The 26,511-nt window shown below is 32.6% G+C and overlaps 3 protein-coding genes across 7 annotated transcripts; 2 read left to right on the forward strand and 1 right to left on the reverse strand.

Moving 5' to 3' along the window:
* Positions 1 to 611: 611 nt before the first annotated feature.
* Positions 612 to 3,798, reverse strand: LOC123686016 (putative glucose-6-phosphate 1-epimerase). Its single transcript, XM_045625929.1, has 5 exons — positions 3,465 to 3,798; positions 3,301 to 3,352; positions 2,480 to 2,538; positions 2,175 to 2,331; positions 612 to 2,063 (listed from the first exon to the last, which is right to left on the reverse strand). The coding sequence occupies exons 1-5, from the start codon at positions 3,529 to 3,531 to the stop codon at positions 1,565 to 1,567; spliced, it is 834 nt and encodes a 277-aa protein (XP_045481885.1). The 5' UTR covers positions 3,532 to 3,798; the 3' UTR covers positions 612 to 1,564.
* A 327-nt stretch (positions 3,799 to 4,125) lies between these two features.
* LOC123685631 (nuclear pore complex protein Nup98-Nup96) lies at positions 4,126 to 15,769 on the forward strand. 4 transcript variants are annotated; one of them, XM_045625384.1, is made up of 16 exons: positions 4,126 to 4,186; positions 4,368 to 4,443; positions 4,502 to 4,711; positions 4,830 to 5,219; positions 5,296 to 5,681; positions 6,154 to 6,421; positions 7,550 to 7,700; positions 7,758 to 7,986; positions 8,086 to 8,563; positions 12,018 to 12,700; positions 13,226 to 13,577; positions 13,630 to 13,835; positions 13,962 to 14,215; positions 14,277 to 14,695; positions 14,759 to 14,936; positions 15,275 to 15,769. In XM_045625384.1, exons 2-16 carry the CDS (start codon positions 4,386 to 4,388, stop codon positions 15,585 to 15,587), a joined length of 4,575 nt encoding a protein of 1,524 aa, XP_045481340.1. In that variant the 5' UTR covers positions 4,126 to 4,186; positions 4,368 to 4,385; the 3' UTR covers positions 15,588 to 15,769. The 4 variants fall into 4 exon arrangements, with proteins under 4 accessions (XP_045481340.1, XP_045481342.1, XP_045481339.1 ...); XM_045625386.1 differs by having other exon boundaries at positions 4,147 to 4,443; positions 12,018 to 12,713; positions 13,440 to 13,577; XM_045625383.1 differs by having other exon boundaries at positions 4,147 to 4,443.
* A 1,932-nt stretch (positions 15,770 to 17,701) lies between these two features.
* LOC123685763 (RNA-binding protein 5-A-like) lies at positions 17,702 to 26,413 on the forward strand. Of its 2 annotated transcripts, none has more exons than XM_045625633.1 (14): positions 17,702 to 17,853; positions 18,006 to 18,226; positions 20,901 to 21,162; positions 21,321 to 21,444; positions 21,525 to 21,594; positions 21,703 to 21,776; positions 22,161 to 22,283; positions 22,816 to 22,930; positions 23,104 to 23,340; positions 23,400 to 23,777; positions 24,038 to 24,478; positions 24,618 to 24,725; positions 24,807 to 25,225; positions 25,787 to 26,413. In XM_045625633.1, exons 2-14 carry the CDS (start codon positions 18,046 to 18,048, stop codon positions 25,928 to 25,930), a joined length of 2,676 nt encoding a protein of 891 aa, XP_045481589.1. In that variant the 5' UTR covers positions 17,702 to 17,853; positions 18,006 to 18,045; the 3' UTR covers positions 25,931 to 26,413. The 2 variants fall into 2 exon arrangements, with proteins under 2 accessions (XP_045481589.1, XP_045481590.1); XM_045625634.1 differs by lacking the exon at positions 17,702 to 17,853 and adding an exon at positions 17,867 to 17,913.
* The last annotated feature ends 98 nt before the right edge of the window (positions 26,414 to 26,511 follow it).

A 26,511-nucleotide genomic window follows, 5' to 3' on the forward strand; every position in this document is an offset into this window, starting at 1 on the left:
TTGTGGCACATTCCGAATGTTTTTGGGGGAATACGCTCTATTAGTGTGACGTCAAACACCGCCATTTTTGGTTCTCCTGTCAGAGTTCGGATCCAAACAAATAATTTGTCATTCAAATTAGTACGGTGTCGCTGAAGGAATTGACTTATTTTCATAAATAAATGTATTCGAGGAACGATTTCAGTATTAATTGATAGACAGAAGGAATGAGGTTAATACCAGTAAGTTTGAATCCTGTATCATTCGTTTATCCGTTTTTATTAATTGAACTTCAAGTTCGAACTTACTGGCATTAATCTCGTGCCTTCTGTTTATCAATTAATAGTAAAATCGTTCTATAAATAATCTTATTTATTAAAATAAGCCAATTTCTTCAACGACAACGTACTAATTTGAATGACAATTTGTTTGTTTGGATACCGAACACTGACAGGAGAACTAAAATGGCGGTGTATGACGTCATTACTAATAGAGCGTATTGAGCCTCAATTTTTACCCTAAACAATCTTTGAGAGATTGGCCATTGGCCTGGTACTTTTTGACCGCGTATAATCGCAAGTACTTAAGTACTCTCGTGCGAAATGTCATATTTTGAAATAGTAAAAAAGAAATTCATCCTCAATACTTTATTTAAAAAGCTGTTTCTAACAATCACATTGGCTATAAGAAAAATTTTTGATTATAAATAATATCCTATTGCACAAAATAATAATAAAAATCATATATTATGAAGGCTAATTCTGTTGTGGATAAAAATCACAAGCAATAAAAAAAATTTCAATTGAACACTTTCATTAACCTCCAAAACTAGTAAAAATGGAATGGCATATAATAATCCTCTGAATTCTTCAAAAAATCGTTCTTGGTAAAAATGGTTAGAAGTAGCAGGAATACAAAATAACCAAAACTTATCTTTCACCTTCAATAAAGCTAATACTCGCTATTTTATTAAATATCATCTATTGATTGATAGAATCCAGTTTTCGTTAAATTGGATTTTATATAAAAACCAACATCAGGAATTCTGGAAATAGGAAAAAATCTAGAAAACATAATTAAAAAAGCTAAAAAACTCTTCACTGTTTCTTGAAAAATGAAATCATTTCTATTTTTCAATAGAAAGTTATTTCATATGTACATGGATGTTTTAATTGCATTTATCTTCATTTCAAAGAAATTTGAATTTACTGAAATTGAGGACAAATTAACAACATCCATTTCAATACCCAAAATATAAATAAAAAAATAAATATCAACAGAATAAATGAGTGTTGTTAGGAGAAGTGTCAAAATACTTTTCTCTCAATTTGAGAAGTTGGATTATAAAAATGAAATAACATCAGTAAAATTTGTAAAGAAAAATATGAATTAATAATGTTACCAAAAAGTAATTCCTATAAAATTGTCAACCCAAATCAACGGTAAAATTATATTTTTTCTGACAATCATTCCCATAGGTATGCAAGACTTCAGCTAACTCCATTTATAGTGCCCATTTTACCAAAAACTAATTTCTAAGGACATCATGAGGAGATCCCAGTCGTGTTTCACTTACAGTCAGTTATTACATAACTTGTAGACTTTGGCTTGCCTCAAAAGCAGTACCCGGCTGAAGTACTATAGGATGTGTCACTCTGCCTGCCTCCAAGCATAACATGTTTGGCCACTCTTCAGGTCCAAAATCAGGCAGTTCTTTTGCCTTCTCCGCCCAAGGATTCCAGACAACTGTATCTGGGAAATTGTACTTCTGAATACGCATTTTTCTACCAGAAACTACATTTGTTATAATATGCTCTTGTGATGTATTCCTATAAATTCTATCTGTTTGCTCTGTTACAACTACTGCATCACGATTTTCATGGTAGATGTTACAATCGCGAAGTTTATCAACGTATGTACATCCAGAAAGTCCAGTAATTTGGCAACGCCGTACGTCAGGAACTTTGAAGTAGGTGTGAAGTAGAAGAGTGAAATAGAAGGAAGCCTCTTTGTTAGTATTATATACGTTTACATTGAAATGGAGTTCTTTTTCTCGTAAAATCAATCTGTAAGTTAATCGAAACCTGAAAATAATTATTTCAGTATAAATTTCATAATATTTGGAACTTCTATCTCATTTACTAATGAAACATCTTCAGAGCTCCTATATATGAAAAAAAAGTGATTACACTCACTGATAATTCCACATATTACGTGTAAATGGGCTATCAGAGAGTGAAAATACAACTTCTATATCTCCACTAGCCATTCTCTCTGGAGACTTCTCCAGATTCCATCGCATAATTCTTCCAAAACCATGTTGAGGTCCCAATGGCCATTCTCCAAATTGTGCTACACATTTAGATAAAACATTAGGAGAAGAATGGAATTGCATTGATTCAAAATTAAAGCATGGTAATATCATCTCGAGTTTCTACTTTTCACCCTTATAATCTCCAAAAGAAGTACAAGAATGAGATAAAATAGAAAGTTAACTTACGGAAGACAAATGGTATTCCACCTCTAATTGCTTTTTTGCCATCAAATATAGCTTCTTTACTGAAAATAATGTTTTTATTAGGAATACTAGTATATGATTTTCATTGTATAAAAGTTCATTGGATTTTATGTGAATAAATAATTCTATTTTTAGGAATATAGATTTTTCATTTGGTTTTCATTCATTAAAATTTCCTAACAATTTCCCTCATACCATGGATTCGTGGAAAATATATGATGATGAATCTTATAAGTGCCTTCAGATAAAGCAAATTTGCTTATTTCAAGCAATTGAAAGGAGCTGTAGATTTTTCATTAGGTTTTCATTCATTAAAATTTCCTAATAATTTCCCTCATACCATGGATTCATGGAAAATATATGATGATATATCTTATAAGTGCCTTCAGATAAAGCAAATTTGCTTATCTCAAGCAATTGAAAGGAGCTGTAGATTTTTCATTAGGTTTTCATTCATTAAAATTTCCTAATAATTTCCCTCATACCATGGATTCGTGGAAAATATATGATGATATATCTTATAAGTGCCTTCAGATAAAGCAAATTTGCTTATCTCAAGCCAATTGAAAGGAGCTGTAGATTTTTCAATTGGTTTTCATTCATTAAAATCTCCTAATGATTTCCCTCATGACCATGAATTCGTGAAAAATATATATGATAATATATCTTATAAGAGGCTTTTGATAAAGCAAATTTGCTTATCTCATGAAAGAATGTGCTAATAATAATAAAAATCTCCACGTCTCAAAATGTTTGATGCATTCTTTCAGGTTGAAATTCCAGGGCTTAAGAACACAGCTCACCTCACAAAAAGTTGCTCTTGATTGTTCACTCTCCAAGAAACGACAGTAGCACCTGTAAATAAAAACGTAAACAAAAAAGATAGGTTATGTCATTTTTTTAGGTTAGACTTTTTTAAACTCGTTTCTAAGCGTCAATAAAAATTGTTAATTTATGTCCAACTCACCATGTAAATTAATCGTACATGTTGTATTATTACCCCTATCCAACAAAACGCAGCTTGTAGCCGCCATTGCAAATTATTCGGTCTTTCACCGGTTTGTTTATCTTTTAAGAACAAAATGTTTTCTTTCCGTGCTTCGGATCGATCTAGTCTACTCTCTCTTTACCTGCGCGAAGAACCGCAGGTGGAAATTTTTGTAGATCCTTAAGTTAAGCAGCACAAAACTGTAGATAATTACTCGATTTTTGTCTTTAATTAAATATCAGGCACTTCTATAACAAAGACTAACACTTACAACGTAGAAGCAGGTAACAACCTAAGCATAGTCTCAGAGTTTTATAAAAAATTGAAATATGCGTTGCTTCCTGCCATCTATTTAACACATCATGAACTAGAAGATAGCTGGAGAATGTTAGTTTTCTTTAACTAGACAAAACTATGAATTAAATGAAAATAATTCGAACAGATGACGCACTGTTCGAATTTATTATATAGGCATAAAATTCGAATTTCCTAAAATTTTAGATATGCAACTATGGAAAAATGTTCAAATTTGTACTGAAATGAATAGAATCAATACTTTTATTTGGGAAAATGCATAAATTTTTGAAATCTGCTAAATTGGTTAAATACAATGAATGAAGGTCAGAAATGATGTTCATGAGAACAACTGTCAATATGAACACTGAAAAGTGAAGTTTCGGAATTTCCGAAATTAACGAAACGTAATAAATTGTTAATATTGTGTTTAATTATTTACAATTATCATAAATACTTTGTAATTATATATTTAGTTTTTAATCATTAAGCCTCTCTTGTGTGATAATCCTTCGTTTTACATTGGCAACTTTTTAATTAAAATTTTCACAACACTCAAATGAAGAATTGAATTTGTTTATTGTTTAGGTTGTGCAATTTGTCACCATGTTTTCTAATCTTAATAAAAGTACCTTCGGGACTTCTACTCCTGGCACTTCATTTGGTGAGTAATTTTCCTTTCTCTGTATTGAGAATTAATGATTTGAAACCTTTATGCATAGGTTTAGGTGCTTCAACATCCAATACTAGTAGTCCATGGGGTAGCACCGGCAGTAATCAACTTTTTGGCAAACCAGCAGCACCAGCGTTTGGACAACAACCATCTACTTCGTTTGGTCAACCGTCTACCTCTTCTAACACCATGTTCCCTTTTTTCTCTCAGTCCAATTCTTCAGGTTTTGGTTCAAATACTTCTAATCAATCAACCTTCGGTAAGTATCGAAATTTGTTTGAGACCTTATTTCTGTATGATTTACTACCTAGTTGCCTCAGTTTCCAACCTTCTCAATCTATTCTTCGAATTAAAATAGAATCTGTTTTTTTATGAAGGATCAAATGTGTTTGGCCAGCAACCAGCCACCACAAACCTCTTTGGTTCCAACACTTTTGGACAACAAAAACCAACAGGTTTTGGTTTTGGGACACAAAGTCAACAGCAGCCGAATCTGTTTGGACAATCGAGTCAACCGCAAAGTTCTCTGTTCCAGTCAACAGGTTCCTCTAACTTATTCAGTGGTAGCAGCGCATTCGGTCCTACTACCACAATGGGTACAGGTACCACAATTAAGTTTTCTCCAGTGACTGGTACAGATACTATGCAGAAAGGTGGTGTTACAACCAGTATTAATACCAAACATCATTGTATCACATGTATGAAAGAATATGAAAACAAATCTTTTGAAGAACTCAGACTGGAGGACTATCAGGCTAATAGAAAAGGTAATTTGGGCTTATTACTCTATATATGTTTCTACACAAATAAAAAATATACAATAACAATAATAATGTGTTTCAGGTCCCCAGTCGCAATTCAATTCCACTCCATTTGGAGGTACTTCTTCGATGTTTGGCGCACAAGCAGAAAATAAACCAGCATTTGCTCCTTCTACTGGTTTTGGACAAATGGGTGGAACAGCTTTTGGGCAGCAGTCAACTGGTTTCGGTCTAACTTCTCAGCCATCTACGTCTAACAGTATATTTGGGAAGCCACCTGCTTTTGGTGCCACTAGTTCCACAACCACTACATTTGGAGGCTTCAATACTCCTGCCACAACCAATGCTTTTGGCGCAAATCAGAATAAGACATTTGGGGGTACTGGTACAACGTCACTATTTGGTAGCACCCAGACTCAGCAACAGTCCTCACCTTTCGGAAGCAATCTTTTTGGTCAGAATAATCAGGTAACCAGAAAACTATATACACGTTGATAGTATTTATTAGCCTAGGATCGAAACAACCAGCTAAAGTCGTTCTATTTGAATTGTATTCAATTCTTATACTTTGGTATTCTCTATCTTCAGCTATTATCATTGAAAAACAAAATTGTGCATTTACTCCTTTTCGTCTGGTTGCTTGGATTCTATTAGAACTCAGTATTATTCAGCTTTATACATTCATTATCATTAGAATTGAATCAAATTTTTATGCTTTCAAGTAGAAATTTGATAGATGTGATACGTTCAAAGATGAAGTTGTTCCTTGACTAAATATTGTTCAAATTAATGTCCAGTTTGGTAGATTTCCATTGCAATTGTCCATGTTTTGTACCGACTCATGTAGTTTAGAAGAGAATGGTGCTTGGGAGTAAACTTAGATGTACTCTGTTTTTTTCTCAATAGTAGTCAAAAAACCTTCCCCATATTGCATTTGCAGAATACTACTGGGAGCTTCTTCAATAAACCTACACTTACAACAGGTGGCGTTTCTGGGGGATTTTCTTTTAACCAGACCCCTGCCACTACTCCAAGTAATCTATTTCAGCTATCAAAACCTGCGTTTGGCGGTATGGGTCAAACGAATACTACGGGAACCTTTGGACAAACACCTGCATTTGGTCAGACCAACCAGCAAAGTACCTTTGGCAGTAATACCTTTGGGAAGCCCTTAACATTTGGACAAAATCAAAATACATTTCAGCTAGGTGAGTAATAAAGTGAAATGAGAAGAAAACTCTGATATTGAGTTGAAAGCTTTTGCGCTCTTGTTCAAATTCGTAATCATGCAATTTTTCCACTTGATTTCGCATAAACCTTCAAACCTTTTTTATGAAATAAATGCAAAACTAATAAAAAGCATAATAAATAGGAAAGTTCAATTTACCCTTCTTGATAAATGACATTATACAAGGTGTTTCATTGGTAAACGAAAAAACTATACTCCATCTATTGGGTCTGACTGCCTTGATTACCAAGATACAGGGTCGTGTATGAATTTTGCTCATTTCTTTGGCACATGCCAAATATGAAGAAAATATACTGGGTGGTTAGGTTGTTATGTTACCTTGGAAAGAAATGAGCAAAATTCATTAATCATCCTGTATTTCGGTAACCAAAACAAAATGAGGTATATCTAGAACCACCTCAGTGTCCTCTATTCAATGTTCAAGTTTTTCCGTTTATCAATGAAACACCATATATATCGGCACCAACTCATGGAAGAACAAGCTTCTGCGGTCAAATTTGTCTTATTCGATCTTTTTATTAAAATTTGTGTTTTTTTTAAGAATAAGTACTACGTCTTCTTGCCACCATCTAGACACTTCATACGAAAATACAGTTCTTTGACCCTCATTGCAAATAAGATCGTTCTCCGTAAGTTACTCCGTACTTTAAAGTATTATCAGAGCAGAAAAATTCGATTAATTTTTGCTGTGTCAAAGCTACATTGCTGAATATTTGCATGACACCTAATTTCATGAAATTTCACAGAAAAAATGTTTTCAATGTCAAAATCATCTGATTCCCACCAAATTTTGTTTCACAATTTGCAACTGATATCTAAATTTCAGTTAGATCCCATGGGGTAGTTATATTTTGTGAAAACAAAATTTCATGAGTAGTTTGGAATTATTGAACAAATTATCTACCTAAATAAACTCATCAGAGAATTCGGATTCTCAAAATTTCAAGTATTCGGGACAGCCAGTCAGTGATTTGTACCTTTTGTTTATCAGTGAATCAAACACTAACACTCGAGACCTTACTCGGCTCGAAATTATATAAATTTGAGCGCAAAAATTAGGTATTTATTATAAGTTTCATATTTATAGGAGGTCAAACCAATTTATTCAATAATAATCAACAAAAACCTGGATCTATCTTAGGTAGCGGTGGAGGACTTTTTGGTACAAACACTTTTGGAACAAATTCTTCTTCAACGTTCCCTCTACTTCAGACAAACACACAAGTACCTGGCCAAGGGTAAAAATCGTCTTTAAACAACATTTTATCCAAATTAATCAATCTTCTCTCTTCAAGACTCTCAACAGAAAGTAATCAGGATAAGGGACTACCCTTGCTTGCCACAAATCAGTTTGGTCATATGTCTTTCTTAAAAGGACTTTTACCTATTGACAAACCCTCGTCTCCTACATTGTACACTACAAACCCTATGGAAATAAAGAAAATGCTGGAAAACAATAAAAAAGTAGATGAAAATACCAACATCAAAGTTAAATTAAAACTTGGACCACCTAAAACACAAAAGGTAATTAGATCTTCAAGTGTGAAATTGAAATTGATTTCTGTGTTTCAACCATGTATTGAGTCGATTATGATAAAAGTTTTATATCTTGTGGAATTTCAGAGCAACCTGTTTGAGGAAGGAACTGACGAAGACAGTACAAAACTTTATAAGACATCTTGTAAGCGTTTAGTGTTGAAGAAAAAACTAGAAGACTCGAAACAAAGTATTTTCGAAACAAATTCCCTTTGCAACGATTTGTCCCTGAAAGAGTCTGATGCTACACAAGGAAATATTTCCAACTTGAATACAACAAATAATAATAGTGTTTTATTAGGAGATAACAGTTTTACCTTGGGACTGACTGAAAAACAGAAAATGGACCTGAAATATATGAATGAAAAATTTGCTTCGAAGAAAACTTTAGATAAATCACTTACTTTCAATGGCTCCATGAACGAATCTAACAATGCATTAAATTGTACCAAGTCTGATATTGTAGTTAATATAGGAGATGTGCCTAACGGCTTTGAGGAACATAGGATTAGTACTCCTCAAATAAGTACAATTACCTCAGCTTCAGAAAATGGCAACATTAAAAGTGAGTCGACTAAATTTCCTTTTTTTTAAAGTTTATTAATATTCATAGTACATTAATTATATTCTATAAGCTAATTAGTTAACAAAAACCTTCAATAAACCCCATTTAGCATGAGTGGACTGTTCCAATGAAGAAACCTCTTTATCCTCATCTGAGGTCAATTGGCCAAGTTGTCTTGAGTCTTCTGTTATGTTGCTCCAGGAGTGGCTATTCTACTGTTCGATGTTCAACACTAGATAATATGACTGTGTCGTCAGAAAAAGTACCTGTTATGGTCCGCTCAGTTGTGGGCAGGTATATTAGAGGGCCTAGTACATTCCCCTGAGGCACACCCGTTTTAATTGCTTCATCTTTGGAATATTCACTGTTGAATTTTGTTCTGTCCAATGACCAAAGGTGAAATTTGAACAAATAGTGAAGAAGGTCTTCGAGCCTAACCCCATGAAATTCCTGTCTTATATTAAAAATGCAAATGTGCAGTATTTTTTTTTCTCTTTTAATGACATGTTTATTTGGTGTGCTGTCCTGTGGCTTTGCTTGATGGTTGACTGGTGCTGGCGGAACCCAAATTGGTGATCTGGTATCACATTTATTATTCCAATAATTCTTTGGGAGATCAGTTTTTCCAGGAATTTGAATGGAATTGATAAGAGACTTGTCAGAGATGGCTAGGATGTGACATTGTAAGGCTCTTTGCCTGGTTTCTGTATCATAATAATTTCCGCTGTTTTGAATTGCTTGGGCCAATGGTTATGATTTAAAATAGCATTGACTAAGTAAAATTTAATACCCTCTTTTGGCAATTTCTTTAGCATTTGTGCTGTTATTTAGTCTGGGCCGGTTTTTCTTTAGTAGCCGTATTTTTCTACATATTTGACTGACTGTGCCTGAAATGAATACTGATCCGTATAATTTTATGACTTCATGAATCAGTTGTTCAAACCCAATCATTTAATTCATTAGAGTAGTATAGGGCATAGTGTAGTAAGATCATCATCCCCAATAGGCAAGATCATAGTAATTGAAAATCACTAAACTTTTGTAACAATTCGATGAAACTTGTGTGAATACGAAACAAGCATTTTTTTCTTATTTATTGCGAGATAATTCATTATTTTCATAAATAGTATATTCTAAAACAAGTTGCAGAATGGGCTCCTGTTCAAACACGAATGCGAAATACGAAAACAAACGACCAAGGAGCGAGTTTTCGAACGCAAGAGTGTTGGAATTGCCTTCTGCAACGAGTATTAGACGATATTTTCTCTATTTCAGTCAAGTTTTGTGAAATATTGTCGAAATTCAATGAAAATTTCAGATTATATATCCTAGTGGCATTTATATTGTATCTTGGCAGTTGGTGTGACTGTCACGAAAATTGACAGATTACGCAATTTGAATATGAATCGTATGTTTCGAATTTAGACATAATTTACAATTAGGCATTGAATTCGTGAATTATGTCTGATGAAATCGATTTAACACTGCCAGAATTAAGAGAATTTACGAATAATGTAGCAAATCATTTCACTATATCCCCTAATTATATTATATTGACAACTATTGACGTTTGTTGAAATTTGATTTGATTGGAAGTCAGCATAGACAACCACAAAACGAAAAATATATCTGAAAACGATGCTGTAATGAGTTCATTACAGCACTGTTTTTAGAACTGTAATGAACCCATTACGATACTGAAATAGAGAAATAAAATTACAAAATTCGGATGTCCGCCATGATATGTTGAACACGAATCAGAACGAATGACGTCACGTATTACTAGTTAGGATACGCTAGAACCATCGAGATAGAATAGAGAGGAGACGCTATGAGCTGTTATCGTACTAGAAAAAACGTGACCAGCAAACAGGGCTAATTCTATTACTAAAATTGGAGAAAGATCAGGGTCGGATTAAGTAAACTTTCAATCAGATGTAGGCTCTTGTAACGAACAGCCTTGTGAAATAAAAAAAAATATACATTTATATTGGAAAAATTTCAAAATTTGACTTTATGCATATATTACACAAGTGATTAATGAATAAAAATTTCTATAAGTATTTTATAGGCCTTCAAACAAATCAATTTTGTTATTAAAATGTCTTACACTAAGAGTTCCAATTTTTTCATTTTTGTTAAATGCGCATATGGATATGCAAATATGCAAAAATTGTGAATACGGATGTGTTCACTACTCATGCTTACCTATGAAATGTGAGATGAGATCTATTTCCAATGGCGGAGTCGGCGTGACCAGATTGAAATATGGTGAATCTACTAAATTTGTCGCAGAAATCTACTAAAAATCTACCAACACCGTTCAGAATTCTAATAAAAATCTACTAACATATTTTTTGACAAAATTTCACATATGCATTTTAACATTATTCAGAATACACTTTAATCTAATGTCTCTTATGGTGAAATTTTACTTCATGAATAGGATAAACAGTACAGATGCGTACAGATTCGAAAATAAAACAAGATTTTATTTCAAAATACAAATACATGAAAATGCGAAAAATCGACTACAAAAATAGATTTCTACTAAATCTGGTCACACTGGGCGGAGTCCTACGGCTGTAAGTCACGTGATGTCGTCTCCCGTCTATTCTATCTCGATGGTTCTAGCGTATCCTGGTCAACTGCTGCAGCTGGCATCACTAGCGACGCCATGACACTTTCGCGCGTTTTGGTGCGAATTTTAAATCTGAAAACTTAAATGTCATTTTTGCCTACTAAAACTGTACTATATGCAGAAAGATGTTATGCCTGGTGAATAATATTCGTTTCTCTATTTCAGTATCGTAATGAGTTCATTACAGTTCTAAAAACAGTGCTGTAATGAACTCATTACAGCATCGTTTTCAGTTATATTTTTCGGTTTGTGGTTGTCTATACTGACTTTCAATCCTATCAAATTTTAACAAACGTCAATAATTGTCAAAATGATATAATTTGGATATAGTGAAATGATCTGCAACATTATCCGCAATTTCTCTTAATTCCTGTGGTGATAAATCGATTTCGTCAGACATAATTAACGAATTTAATGCGTAATTGTAAATTATTCCAAAATTCGAAACATACGATTCAAATTCATATTCCATAATCTGTCAATTTTCGTAAAAGTCACACCAACTGCCAAGATACAATACAAATGTCACTAGGATGTATGATATAATCTGAATTTTTCATTGAATTTCGACAATATTTCATAAAACTTGACTGAAATAGAGAAAATATCGTCTAATACTCGTTGCAGAAGGCTTTTCCAACACTCATGCGTTCGAAAACTCGCTCCTTCGTCGCTCGTTTTCGAATTTCGCATTCGTGTTGGAATAGGAGCCCATTCTGCAACTTGTTTTAGAATATACTATTCTGAACATTATAAGATCAAAAATTTGTCATCTTGCCTATTCTGTTCACATCGAAATTTATCATGTTATAGGTCCGTTTACATTACATGTATCTTCAGAAGTTGCACCAAACGATAATGCACCATCACAAGACCAAGCAACTAGAAAAGTTGGTCCATGTGGAATAATATTGACTAGATCTGAATATTATACTTTGCCGTCCATAGAAGATCTGGATAATATGGTTAGCGAAGATGGAAAATGTATGATTAGAGGTTTCACTATCGGACGTCGAGGTTATGGAAATGTCTACTTCCCCGATGAAATCAATGTTATGAATATGAACCTGGACGAAATAGTGCACTTCAGATACAAGGAAATCCACATGTACTCTGATGAATCGAAAAAACCACCAGTGGGCGAGGGCCTGAACAGACGGGCTCAAGTTACATTGGACAGAGTATATCCTAGAATGAAAGACACAAAAGAAATCATAGATAACGTCGATCAGGTTTTGGCGGCGAAATTTCCAGAACAGTTGGTAGAAATATCAGCTAAGCATGGTTTAAAATTTGTCGATTACAGGCCTGAAACTGGTTCCTGGGTCTTCATGGTCGAACACTTCTCCAAATATGCCTTCACAGAGAGTGACGAAGAAGATTGCGAATTGACCATTTCAAATCAGAAAATACTAACCACAAAGGAGGTGTTACACGGGTTGCAAAATAAACAAAAAGTGTTGCAAACCGGAGATAGAGTTCAAATGGACACTGATGTATGTACAAAAGGTTAAACAAGATCTTAAAGTACCAGGAAATTGTAAATTGAATGAAATGGATCCAGTAATTTTTTTTTTTTTGAATTGGTACATGAAACTGAAAAGTACACTTCAAAATCTGAGTCATGCTCACTATTTGATTATCGTGTAGCCATACTCTATGAGTACTCACCCTAGGGTCAAACTTAATAAGCAATATTATCAGAAGTGTAAGCAAGATTGGACCAAGCGTTGGCATTAGTGCGCTTTCATGTGGATGTTATTTCGAATGAGATAAAATTAATTTGATAGAAAAATAACACCATTTTTTTAAGTTACAATTTTCTGTTACTTTTTGATCATAATTTTGGAAATAGGCTAGGTTTTAAGCTTTAAATTTGGACAGAAATATCCAAGCCTTATGGGATTTTGAATGCAATCAACGATCATATGGCAAAGATTCTTTTAATTTTTTTTACTTTGTTTTACTCGATTGTCAGGTAATCGAAATCAACAACCTTTACTTATCGTAAGAAATTTCAGCTTGTGGTTAACAATATGAATGATGATTTGGCCTCTGAATATGAATGTGTTGAAGATGAAGGTGATCAAAGACAAGGTGATCTTCTACACAAATCGATGACCATAGACATGGAAGGACAAGAAGAATTTCTTAATCCGATTTACGAACCAAGCAATACAGACATTTTCTATCATAACTCGCACATTCAGGTGTTGAAAGCTGCATTTTTTTCAGAGTCAGAATGTGCCTCTACCGTTTCTTCAGTAAATAATTACTCGCCTTTTAAAACAGATATATTGGATGTCAGGGCAAAACAACCAATTCGAAAACCACCTCAAAGACCTAAAGTGTGGAAAGTTCACGTGAGCATAGGTATTCTGATCAAAATTATTTGAAATGTGAGCTCTAACATCTTCATTTTTAGCATCACGACCAAATGATTCTTGTCTCCTCAAAGCTAGCAGATGCTATAGTGATTTCGGGTTGTTCAGAGGAAAATCTTTCAAAGCCGGCTGGTGTAATGGATTCAAAAATTATATTGCTAGATTACCAAGGCACTCAGATTTTGACACATCTGTGTCATTGTCCTTGAATACGTTTGTAACAACAAAAATAGATGCAAGTCTTGTGGTAAGTATCTTTATGCACTTTCTGGTAATTCAATGCAATATATTATTGACTTTACATCACAAGTATATTTTTTATTATTTGATGAATACTAATTTATCACAGTAAGTTTAATGAAATTCATTTTAGGATGCCATCACTGAATGTATGGAAATGGCAAGAAGATATAGTAGTTTCACCCTGGAAGGTGAAGAAGAAATACCAACATTCCAACCTATTAAAGATAGAAATTATCTGATTTCTTGTCATAAAATATTTCAGAAGGCGTCTGAAGTAAAAGGAATATCCCAATTTTTATTCAATGATGTTTGGTCGTTATGTAATGCCTTATGGGGACCTGGTAGAACAACAGCTCCTTTTGTGAAAAGCCGCTTGGTTTCATGGTTAGTTTTTCAAATCTAATAATTAATGGAATACAGATTCAAGTCCTTATATTTATTTCAGGTTGAAGAATTCAGTTAAGGATAAAGTGCCTAAAAATACACTTACACAAGTTCAGACCATTGATGACAAGTTAGACCTCATATTTCATCATCTTTCTTGTTTCAATATCGTAGAAGCTTCACAAGTAGCAATGGATGCTGATATGCCTTCTCTAGCTATGATTATTTCACAAATAAATCTTACAAATAAACTTAAAACTCAAATGAAATACCAGCTGGAGTGTTGGTACAAAGATATGTTTGTTGATTATATGAGTCATAAAGTTCTGAAAATATATTTGTTGCTTTCTGGAAATTCTCATGATCAGAACATTGATATTTTCGAAGATTTGGAATGGAAAAGGACTTTCGGTTTATACTTATGGTATTTAACCAGTGATGGCTCACCATTGCAAGAAGCTATTGCTGCTTATACAAATGGTTTGTGATTATTTTGTTCTTCGTTATAAGAAAATAAAATAATTAATGGTTTTTGTATTGTAGGTTTTTCCAAAAACAATTGTGCTGCTGAACCAAAACCTTCATATAGTAATGATGAAGAAACAACCTGCTATGATATTCTCTATCACATACTGCAGCTGTATAAAAATAACACTCACAGATTAGTGAAGGTTTTACATCCTGAAACTTACACTTCTGTCAAGACAGATTTTCAACTATCGTAAGTTGTCCTAGTTGTTACTTTTGGTAATGATCCTCTAGAAACATTCAGAGCACTTTATAAGCTCTAGAATTTTTTGCACTTGAGTTTTGCGTTATGTAGAAGTAACAATAATATAGAAAATGACTAAAAGACTGATTCATGCAATATTATCACTCAATTTCGCATAAATCTTCAAACCTTTATTTTACAACCAAGTAGTAACCTTATATAATCATAAAGATTGAAAATTTAGTGATACCATGAACACTGTCTATTTATCAATTTTTAGAACAACTTTCTTGATAAAACAAAGAAAGCATATGAAAAGTACAAATGATATATCCATTTCATTGCAGATGGTTGCTGTTGATATTTTTCCAATCAATCAATGTGGGATTAATAGATGAATGTGAAAAAACACATCTACACACAAGCTTTGCATCGCAACTGGAAGAAAATGGTTTATGGAACTATGCAATTTTACCTTTGCTATATCTCAAAAATGATTCTCTGAAAAAGAATTTGGTGATAGGCATTTTAAATAGAAACTTGTCCAATGAGGATGATCCAGAAATTGAAAAAAAACTGATTGAAGATTTTCATGTACCACCTGTTTGGATTGAAACTGTGAAATCTTGGAAGGAACATACTATTGTTAAAAGCAAATGATTTTACGATTTCTGTTGAATATTTATTTGCATGTATGTCAAATATGTAAAATCTCAAAAAAAAAAAAAAATTATTGTTAAAATCCAATATTTTTACTATCACCATTGTGTGTTAATCTTTGAAGAAAATTTTCTAAGGCTCTTATGTAATACTTTAATTAATTAATAAAACTGTCATTTTTCTTCTTCCCTTTAATTTCTATTATAATCTAAAATTTCGTAAAAAAAAAGTTATGGTTCAATTTTATTGTTTTTATGAGTTTTCAACAATTTTAACAATATAAATAAGAACACCCAGCTTGGTAATCAATAACGTGTTTTTTTAGAATTTTGTACAATAGTTATTTATAATACAAGTGCAGAAGGCATTGATATTCTTCCACGAGTTCAAAATTCAAAAACGAGCCACGAAGTGGCGAGTTTTGGAATGAACGAGTGGTAGAATGAGCCTTCTGTACGAGTATTATACATTATTTTCTCTAATTCATTGCATTTTCATTGAAATTAATGAAATATTTCCATAAATATAATTTAGTGATTTTTGCATTGAAAAATGTTGGTTGGCAGAACTGATTTCTTTAAGGCAATTTGATGAATTGACAGATAAAGCCGTAGCGGAAAGTTCGGAGGGCCAACATAGAATAATAAAATATAACCATGAAAACTGTGCGTTTCTGACATATTCTCGCACGATTTTGTTCTACAAGATGTGGAAGAATGAACGGAATAACCACATAATTAGAGAAAAATTGTTCCATTACTACCTCGAAAACCCCTAAAAAAATGCTTGAATTTGAAAGGTTTTTTTGCAAAAAATTTTTGCTTTTCAAATTTTGAATCATGAAGTTGATTTATTTATAACTAACACCCAAAAAAATGTCCACAAGTAGAGTATAAAGTTTACAGAAGTGCAAATGTAGATAGTTCGAAAATCAAAATTTACAATTTTTATGATTCTTGAGAAAAGAAGAAAAGATTCAATGAAATAAAAAAAAACATATAATCAAGTAGCGATACCCCTGAAGTGGTTATCCAAACACCTTTTGACATATTCGTGGCTCTGATCAATTGCATCCACCAGATCTTTGAAACCATTAGAATGACCAAGCATTCTAACAATGGGGGAATTCTTAGAGCTGTTAGTATGCCTCAAAGGCAGGTCGAAGGACACCAGAGCTGTCTGAATCTCATCAATGGAGCATGAAAGTTGATTCGCGATAACAGTGACGATGATTCCAATTGATTATTTAGTAGCTCATTTGCAAAGAGTACGTCACTCATGATTCTGCGAATCTGCCAAACTAATCATGTTGAAGTGTTTCAACCTTATTATATGATATCCAAGCTATCTGCAATCAGTTCATTCCTAAGATACTTCTACACTGAGATTCTATGAAAAATTTAATGTTTATTCGAAGAACCATATCATTGTGAAAAAAATATATACTTTGCTTTTTTTATGCCAAACGTTTTTTAGTTCAATACAATGAGAATGAGAAGTCCATCTTCCTCTAAGTGAAATCAATTATAGAAAAAATAATAATTCACCAATTTTATGATTCTATAAAAAGATTTTTTCATTTTGAGAAATCAATATCAGATTTGCATATGGATTGGTAGGATAAAGAATCAAAAGACGGTATTTTATTTTTGGATCATGGAAAATATTGAAACCTTTGTTTTACGAAAATATTTCACAACCACTTTTTGCTTGCGAAAAGAATTCTTGAAATATAACCTTCAATGGAACTATGTATATGCTAAACATAAATTTTGCACCTAAGCTGATCTAAATATATCTGTGAAAACTATAGCAAAATTCGTTCAGCGAATTTCGAAGTTAAGCGTGTATATTTCTACTCTGTTATCTGTGGTGTATATACAGACAAAGACACTTTTTGGGTTCTGTGACTTTTTTTGTGAAAAATTTGTTAGATAACGGTCGAATACAAATAAATAATTATACCATAATTTCGGCCTTGACGCAAATTCAACAACTATCAACATTTCTTTACAAATAGAATGATTATTTTTGCCTTTCAACAGGCACCAATATAAAAAAAAATATGAAATTTGAATAATTTGCTTAGCTATTATTATTATTTTTCTAATAGAATTTAATTAATATAAAATTACATTATAATATATTCTGAATTCTTAAAATGAAAGGCAGTTGCGTACTGTGGAAAAAGAAGTTGCGCATGAATATAATTTTGGCGCATGGCGTTTGTATTCAAGTTATCAAAGTTCGGTTGTTATTGACAAAGGTAAGCCGAAAATAAGAAATATGATCTACAAATAGCTATATTTTTTTCAAATAGTTTAGGGTATGAATATATTGATTTTCCTGACAATCAAGTTGAATTTTAAAGAAATAGATACTTTTGTTTTTTTGAAATTAAGTGATATATATTTATAGAGGCCATTTTTTTATGACGTACTCACGTTGTTGATTGAAAATGGATAGAATGAGAGGAGATCGAGATTATTCTCCTTACGGGCGAAGAAGTATGTCTATATCACCAGATTACAGAAGAGATTCCCCAGATTATAGACCTAGTAGATCAAATTCAAGATCACCCCACCAAAGAAGACATAATGGATATAAAAATTCACCTTATCACCCTGTCAAGAAAAATTGTGAGTAAACATTTATAATATTTTGGTGGAAATTAATTCTATTATTCTTAATATAGTGGTTGTTGGCAATTTTTTTATGTTAGATATAAATTATGTAAATAACTGTTGTGTACAACTGTCATCTATTACATTCCAAAAAGGGAGCACATGAATCTTTTGAAAAATATTAACATCATCAATACCATACAACCACCCAATTACCCAGGCTATTAGTTCTCACCGATAAACTGAACATCAACTAACCATATTTGGTACCTTTCTACAGAGTGGAAGATGTAGATACACTGCACTAAAAAAATTAATCAAGGGCTTTTATGCGTAGCATAGCATACAAATAATATTTTAAATTGCACATAGCCAGATTAGGCTTAAGTAATAAATGAATGAATGTTTCATTGAGCTTCAAAATTAACTTTATATTAATGTACAATGTTGGTATTATTATATTGATACTGAAGTCAGATAGTTCCTCCTTCATTTTCACTATCTGTTGTGTATTTATTCAATAATAATTTTAAAAAGATAATATTGCTCATTCTCAATGACCGTGGAAAACTTCCATAAATGAATTATATAACAAATTTATTTTTTGTTCAATACTCTGGCTCCCAACAGATCTCTAATATTTTGGAAATGAAAAAATATGTATTGAAGTAAATCATTGAAAATCTCTCAATATAATAGCAGGCAATGTTTTGAATGTAACCATATGAGTAGCAGAAAATATAGGAGACATAAGTAGCTAGTGTATATTTTATTTTGTTTTCTTTATGTTAGCATGTTTATTTAAAAATGCCAGTTAATTAGAATTCATTCAATTGTGGTATGGTTTCATTTAACCTTCTCAATCCCTTATTAAGACATAACATTATTTTCAATCTAAAAGTTATTGAATTAAATAAAAACAAATTGAAGTAACACCTCTTTTAGACTCATTATATTCACCTGTTGTGACAATTGTCTTTCCTCTTTTCCCATAGTATTCCTGTTTTTTTAGTTTTGCAAGTTCTTCTAGATAAGATGCTTTTGTACATTAGCTGTAACAGATTAACTGATATAATCCGACTGTGAACTTAAATATTTCAAAGCAGAGAATTGAGTTTGCCTTGAATTCATCAGCAAGTCTCACCCCATAATTTCGGAACATTTTCGGTTCAAAATAATGAAATTACAGACATTTGACCAAATGATGATCCACAAATTCTATAAAATCCTCTACATTCAATTATACCTTCTGATTATTACCACAACTTTCAACATATCTCTACCTTTTGAATTCTTAACTTCTCTCTTATCCAATGTAGCCATTTATCAGTTTTAGTCCCTATGTAGATTTCAAGAACTTAAATTTTGTAGGTTGAGAGATTTGTTGTCCATAATTTGAATATTCAACAGTTCTTTACCTACTCAACAAAATATATTCTCTCTATCTCTTGAATTCCTTACTTATCTCCTATTCAGCATCTATGTTTTATAGCTATTTGTTGTGTTAGTCTATGTATTGTTTTGAAGAACTTGAGTTTTGTCAGTTGTCAAGTGGTTTTTTCTCATTTATCATTTCAATATTCAACAATGCTCTACCTACAAAGAACAACAATAGTTCATTGAAAAACATGATCTGTCCTTTCTTCAGAATGTCATCCAGATATCTGTACTTACTAACTTGTTCCGTTAATTTATTTCATACTTTCTTTTCTCATCATAGTCTTATTTCCATCCCATATTCTTATAGTGTCTCATTCCAAATACTGCTACTGATCCTCTATTCTAGTCATTATTGTTTCATCTGCCAAATAATACTTGAATAATGCTCAATTAACTCCGGTCATATCTTTTGTTTTCAATAAGTGAGATGAAGTATTCTTTACTAACTATCATCATCATTCTCAGCTACCAACCCATTGTCGTATTAAGCCTCCCTTAGTTTTGTCCATCTCTCCACATATTTTTCCTCTAACTTCTTCCAAGTTTCCCGGTTTTGAGCTTGCTGTCCCCAGTTTGTGCCCAGAAGTCTTTTAATATCATCAGTCCATCATGATGATACTAACTATACAGAAATATAATTAATTAGTATCTATCTTGTGTATGAAGAAAATTTTTCCTAGTAAAATATAGTTTCTTTCAATAATTTATAGCAAAATAATTCCAATTTTCCAAACACATCATATATTAACAAATATGCAATTCTCTAAGAAACAGTTATAACCATAGAAGGTTAGTAACCTCTCATAGTGAGTTCATAAACACGCATGTCCAGTAGTTTGAATCAACCATACGCAGTATATAATATGTATAGATATATAAACAGGTGGAATACACACGTACTCTTTTTGATGTGAATGACGTTGCTTAAAGAAAAATGACGATTTTCCGAAAAACAACGGTAATCAGAAAATACAGGAAATATCCTGAAAAGTTATTTAGATGGTTGAGAACGGTAAAATATGCCAATAAATGTAAGAGTATTATACTAAATTTGAACATAGTATCTCCCAACCTGGCTATCCTTTGAAGCCCAATGAATTCCCCAAAAAAAAGCTTTTCCTGAATAACATTAACTCTTCCTCAAGGATTCCTCGGTAAGAAATTTGCACACATCGTCCATTTGTAATAGTTGAGTAAGAAGTTTCTATTTCTCAGAGATATAAGAAATGAAAGAATTCACATGTTTTAGATCATGACCACAATGAAGGTAGATCTAGAGGAAGTGACTATGAGAGCGATAGGGAATACAGAAGGGAAAGGGAGTCCTCATATGAAGAAAGGAGTCACTCGAGGAGTCCAGACGGAAGAGATAGTCGAAATAGATATCATCGCAGGGAGCATCGTAACAGACGTAACAGAAGATCTAGAAGTGACTCCAGATGGGAGAGGAAATCTGAAGAAGGCAAAAATCGTGACAGAGAAAGATCTTATCGAGATGATGACAGCGACAGGTGATTAAAATTTCACAACAAATGATATTGGTGTTCCACAGGGCACAGATTTAGGGCCTAACCTATTTGTATTTATATATTTCTAATGAGAATTTGTGAATTTTCAAATATTGTCAGCTTGAAGTCTTGATGTATTATTTAATTTATGGACATTTCAGTGAAAGAAGTCCTAATGGTGCTGTGCTAGGAGCTAGTGGGGCAGAGATTATAGGTTATAAAAGTCAGCCACCCAACAACACCATTATGATAAGAGGCCTTGCTCAACACATAACAGAAAATGATGTGAGTTATGAATTGATATTTTTGTTGTCTTATTATCTTAGTTTAGGAGAATTTATTTTAATTATCTTTAAATTTTGCAGATTCGACAGGACATCATGTTGTGTGGTCTGATGCCCAAAGACATAAGGCTGATTCGTAAAAAAGATACAGGTATGTCCTAGGTATTAATTGATTTGATAAGGTTGTCCTTAGGCCGTTTATTGTGCATTGTAAAGGTGAAATTAGGGTAATACCATTGGTGTCTATTGTGCTGTTTAGGTGCCTCTAGAGGTTTCGCCTTTGTCGAGTTTACAACACTTGCTGAAGCCACAAGATGGATGGACATGAAACAGGTATCTTACTATAAAGAAGAGTCAATGTAAAAAATAAAGCTAAATTTTGTATCCAGTCGATAAGTATAACTTTTCCACTTATTAATTTTTTTGAGAAATTTTAAAGTTCTTCGTTTCTTCAAGTTCAATATGGGATATGTGAGTGAACCTTTTTAGGCATCATGAAAATTAAAAAGCAGTTTTTTATTGAAGAAATTGTTTCCTTAATTAGTTGCATGAAATTCGTGGTTCACTTGTCATTTAATTATAATTTTTTTAAAGCTTGAATCGTTGATGTTTTACTTTATTAAAACCGATTCTCTAGACAACGAAGGTCTCTTCTTGAGAGGGGTTGCTAGTTTACTGTCCATTCTTTAATGTTTGTTTTTTTTCTTTTGTTTACAGGGAGTGCTGATGCTACAAGATCAATATAGAGCAATAATGCAGTATAGTATACCCAAAGATATGAGTTTTGGTTACGAAAAACCTTCTAATCATAAGGCATCTGCTGATTGGTTTTGTATAAAAGTGAGTAGCTTCAATTAATAACGCAGATTGTTAAACTCTCATATGAAATATGCTAGAGACTTGAAATTTCCAGGCTAGATTTATAGCCTGGAAAGGCTGACAGTCACGTTTATGTTCCTTAAAGAGCTACATCCAATATGAGGTTTCGAAGTGATATGAAATTTTGTTTTTTCAATAATGAAGAGTAATAGTAATGAATATTTATGTAAAATTTGGTGAAGATTCTATTATTAGGAGATATAAAGTAATATTTTTTTGTAAAATTTCAAAACTAGAAACTATCTGTCGAAAGTCATTGAAATATTGTGTATATACTGAAAATAAGTTTTTTGATCTGATAACTCTCTGCAACAAGAATAACTTTTGTAGAACAGAACAGAATGATTTGTTTCGAATGTTTCCTGTCAAAATTCAAGAAGGATAAATATGAACAAACGCGCAAAAGCTCCTGGCTTCATGTCAGCGCTATGTTTAAAATTTTTACAACAATAGCTGTCGGATAATGAATAGTACATTTTTATTTAATTTACAGTGTGGCGCACAAAATTTCAGAAGGCGCGACAATTGCTTCAAGTGTCATGCGTCGAGAATGGAAAGTGAAGAAGGAGGTAGCGGCAGTGATGAAATTTGTACCTATGCTACAAAAAGTAAGTTTTTCATAATGTGTATAGAGCAATTATTACCACACACTTAACAAGTCTCTTGCCTTGCTTTGCTTGCACAGTAGTTGTGGTATGGCACGAACACTGCCATCTGTGCGTCAGGCCCGGGACTTATTGAGTGACATTGTTTTCCTGAACACTACTATATTTATTTACAGCAATAATGTTGAGAAATTTGGATGCTCTGACTACAGAAGACTCTGTGATGAGTGTATTGAAAAGTGCTGTACCAGATTTAGTAAATAGCATTGCTGCAGTTACAATAGGAAGAGATCCTCTTACTTCTACCTCTCGTGGAATATGCTACTTGGGTTTGGAAAGCACCATAGATTCTCTAACCCTATATGGCGCTCTAAGCAATCTTTCTAGCCCTCTTATTATTGATGGAAAAACTGGTATGTTCCGGAAATTCATATTGGGTGGAATGATTTTCAATTGGTATTTTAATTTTCAGTTATACTGTCATATTGCAAATATCAAATGGGGGATAATAAAAGAGCTTATTCCGAAGCTGAAAATGTTGCATTTCCTAATGCTGCTGTTCCAAGCACTTATGCAATGACAGATGTAGATAGTTTAGCTGAATATGCGGCTAATCGCTATGCCAAAACACCGCAGGAATATATTCATTATGTTATGTATTACAAGGAATATTTCACTCAACAAATAAGTGCCGGCAATTCCATAACATTACAACAGGACAATCAAATGGATGCTGCCAATGCTGCTGCTGCAGTAGCTCAATCGGCCATTCAACAAGTGAATGCTACTAAATCAATGTATGATACTTCTCAAAGGGCTATACCTACCGGTATAGATGGCAAGAGATATCGTAAGTATTTCTAAAATTGAATATAGGCTATTTCATATATTTCCAAAAAAAAATCAAAATTTAATTATTCGAGTTTTCAGGCCTTCTTTTATTGTAAATAATATATTTTTCTGTCAGATTAATATATACCATTCTCAAAAGTCTAATTAATCTATGAGGATGTTAATAAGTGAAATAATATTTTGTATACTGTCAAATAGCCTATTTTCATTTCATAAGGTGCGATTGATAAATGCGTTATATGGTTCTTGTATTTTCAGCAACACCTGATATTTCCAAATATGTTTTGGACAAAGCGAGTAATTATCAATATGACCCAAGTACAGGTTTATATTTTGACCCACAAACTGGTTATTACTGGAATCCTTTACTTCAAATTTATCTTTATTGGGACCCAGAGAAATCAACTTATGTAAGAGCGGAGAGCACAGAACAATATTCTTCTTCATCACAGCAAGTACAGGTACAAAATTCTAATGTGCAAACTTCAACATCTGGTGAGCCAGAGAATAAAAAGCAGAAACCAGAAAAACAAGATAAAGTTAAAGTAGCTAAAAAAATTGCTAAAGATATGGAACGATGGGCTAAAACCTTGAATCAAAAGAAGGAGATTTGTGCATCTAGAGCAAATTATGACATGCACAATAGTAACGGCAGTAGTGCTTCAGCAGATATTGGATTTTCTGTTTTAGAAAAGAAAGGTTATTGCTTTTTATCATTTCTCGATTACTTTTCAAACAGATTAGTAGTCCAATAGTATTTTTAAATGTTACTAAAGGGCTTGTTCCTTCCTTCACATTATTATTAACTGTTATAATGAAACATATTTTACAATTTCAGTTAGCATGACTAATACAGTATATCAGAAAGAAATACAAGAAGAAGCTCCAGCACCAATACCTCATGTACCTTTGGTTGCTGCTTATGGGGGTGAAAGTGAGTCTTCAGGTAAATAGCATTTTTTATCATTATTCCTTTGTTCAAAGATACAAACTTAAATGTTATCAATAATACGATCACTATTTTCAGGTGAGGAAGATCATTTTGATGAAAATGAATTGTTAGATTTCAAAAAACTCATTTGTAATCTATGCAAAAGACAGTTGGGTTCAGCTGAGGCACTTACTAAACATGCGCAGTTGTCAAACCTGCATAAGCAGAATCTGGAGGCAATGAGAAAACTGAGAAAATCTGAGGCCTCTGAAAAGACGGTTTACAGAGATAGGGCTAAAGAAAGGCGGATGAAATATGGAAATCCTGATGAACCTCGTCCAAGTAAGCTCAAAGAGAAGTTTTTGAAATCAAAGGAATTAGATGCACCAGTTGCTGCATCAGTACTTGAACCTATTGGTTCAGAAAACGTTGGCAATAAACTGTTACAAAAAATGGGATGGACCGAAGGTCAAGGTTTAGGTAAATTAAACCAGGGCAGGACGACCATTATACAGGTAAATTATTTAGCCAACTTGATCATAAAATACATAGATAAAACAAAATTGTAAGAATCTTCTTTCCGTACAAGATGTTGCGATCATATTACTCTTAGGCTATTATTATTATTATTTGAACTGGGGTCGTTTTGGTTCGGTAAGCCTTCCGGGAACTGCGACCATGCAGATCTTTTGTTCACTAACCTACTCATTCATAGAAACCCAGGAAGGTCGTCAACGACGTTAATACTCTTAGGCTAACATGACAATTTCAACTCTGTGCTCGACTGAATTATTCATTTTCAAAAGCGCCAAAACATGAAAACTTATCTGATCCAATCTCGCCAAAATTTAACATGAATGTAATGAGTTTACCATGTTAACAGAATAAAATAATTGGTCATTTGAATGTCAATTCCCCAGTACTTTTATCATAGCTTGTTTTTTAACCTGTTTCCCTACTTTTTCATTTCCATTATCATTCTCATTTTTTTCCATGAAAGTATTGAAATGATAATATTTTAGCTATTTCTCTAATAAAATAATAATAAAAATAATAATAATAAAAATTCTTCACAGGCTGAACATCGCAGCAATTCTGCAGGACTTGGAAATGCATTGCCCGGGTACAACGCTGTTGCAGGAGAGTCATACAAAGATTGTGTTAAGAAAATGATGTATGCTAGATATCAAGAATTGACCGAGAAAGAAAACTCAACATAGTTGATCATCATGATAGATTTCTACTTTGTAAATATTAGCGAGGCACTATTTTGTTAAATTATCAATTGTAATTCAATTTCAATCCAATTATTTAATGTTTTATTTTTATTAATATAATGAAATGCTGGGATTTCCAAATGTTCACTAGGATTTATTGATTTTCCCGTATTTTCATTTAATTATTCAATAAAACCCAAGACCATGAAATACTTTGAAGATTATCATTCTGTGCCAAACTTATTCGAAAAATTTATAGCAGTGAATATTAATGAAAATTTTTAGTTTTACATACATTTTAATTTATGCCTTAAACAAATTCCATGTGGAAAGAAAAATATACTTCTACTATTATTTTTCTTCAATTGTAAATACTTTGGTATGTTATATGTATATGTTAGGTTTTTACACATAATTGGAATATAAGATGAGTATTTTGTTTGATTTGTATAAATTTGAAAAATATAGAAAAAATTGAAATACTTTATTTTTTCACTTATTGACTATTTGGACGGGATTCATGAACTAGATTAACTAGAAGGATTGTAGTTGGGGACGCAAATTTCATGTGAGAAAAGTTGAGA

This window comes from Harmonia axyridis, chromosome X, assembly GCF_914767665.1.
Source record: "Harmonia axyridis chromosome X, icHarAxyr1.1, whole genome shotgun sequence".
NCBI classification, from domain to species: Eukaryota; Metazoa; Arthropoda; class Insecta; order Coleoptera; family Coccinellidae; genus Harmonia; species Harmonia axyridis.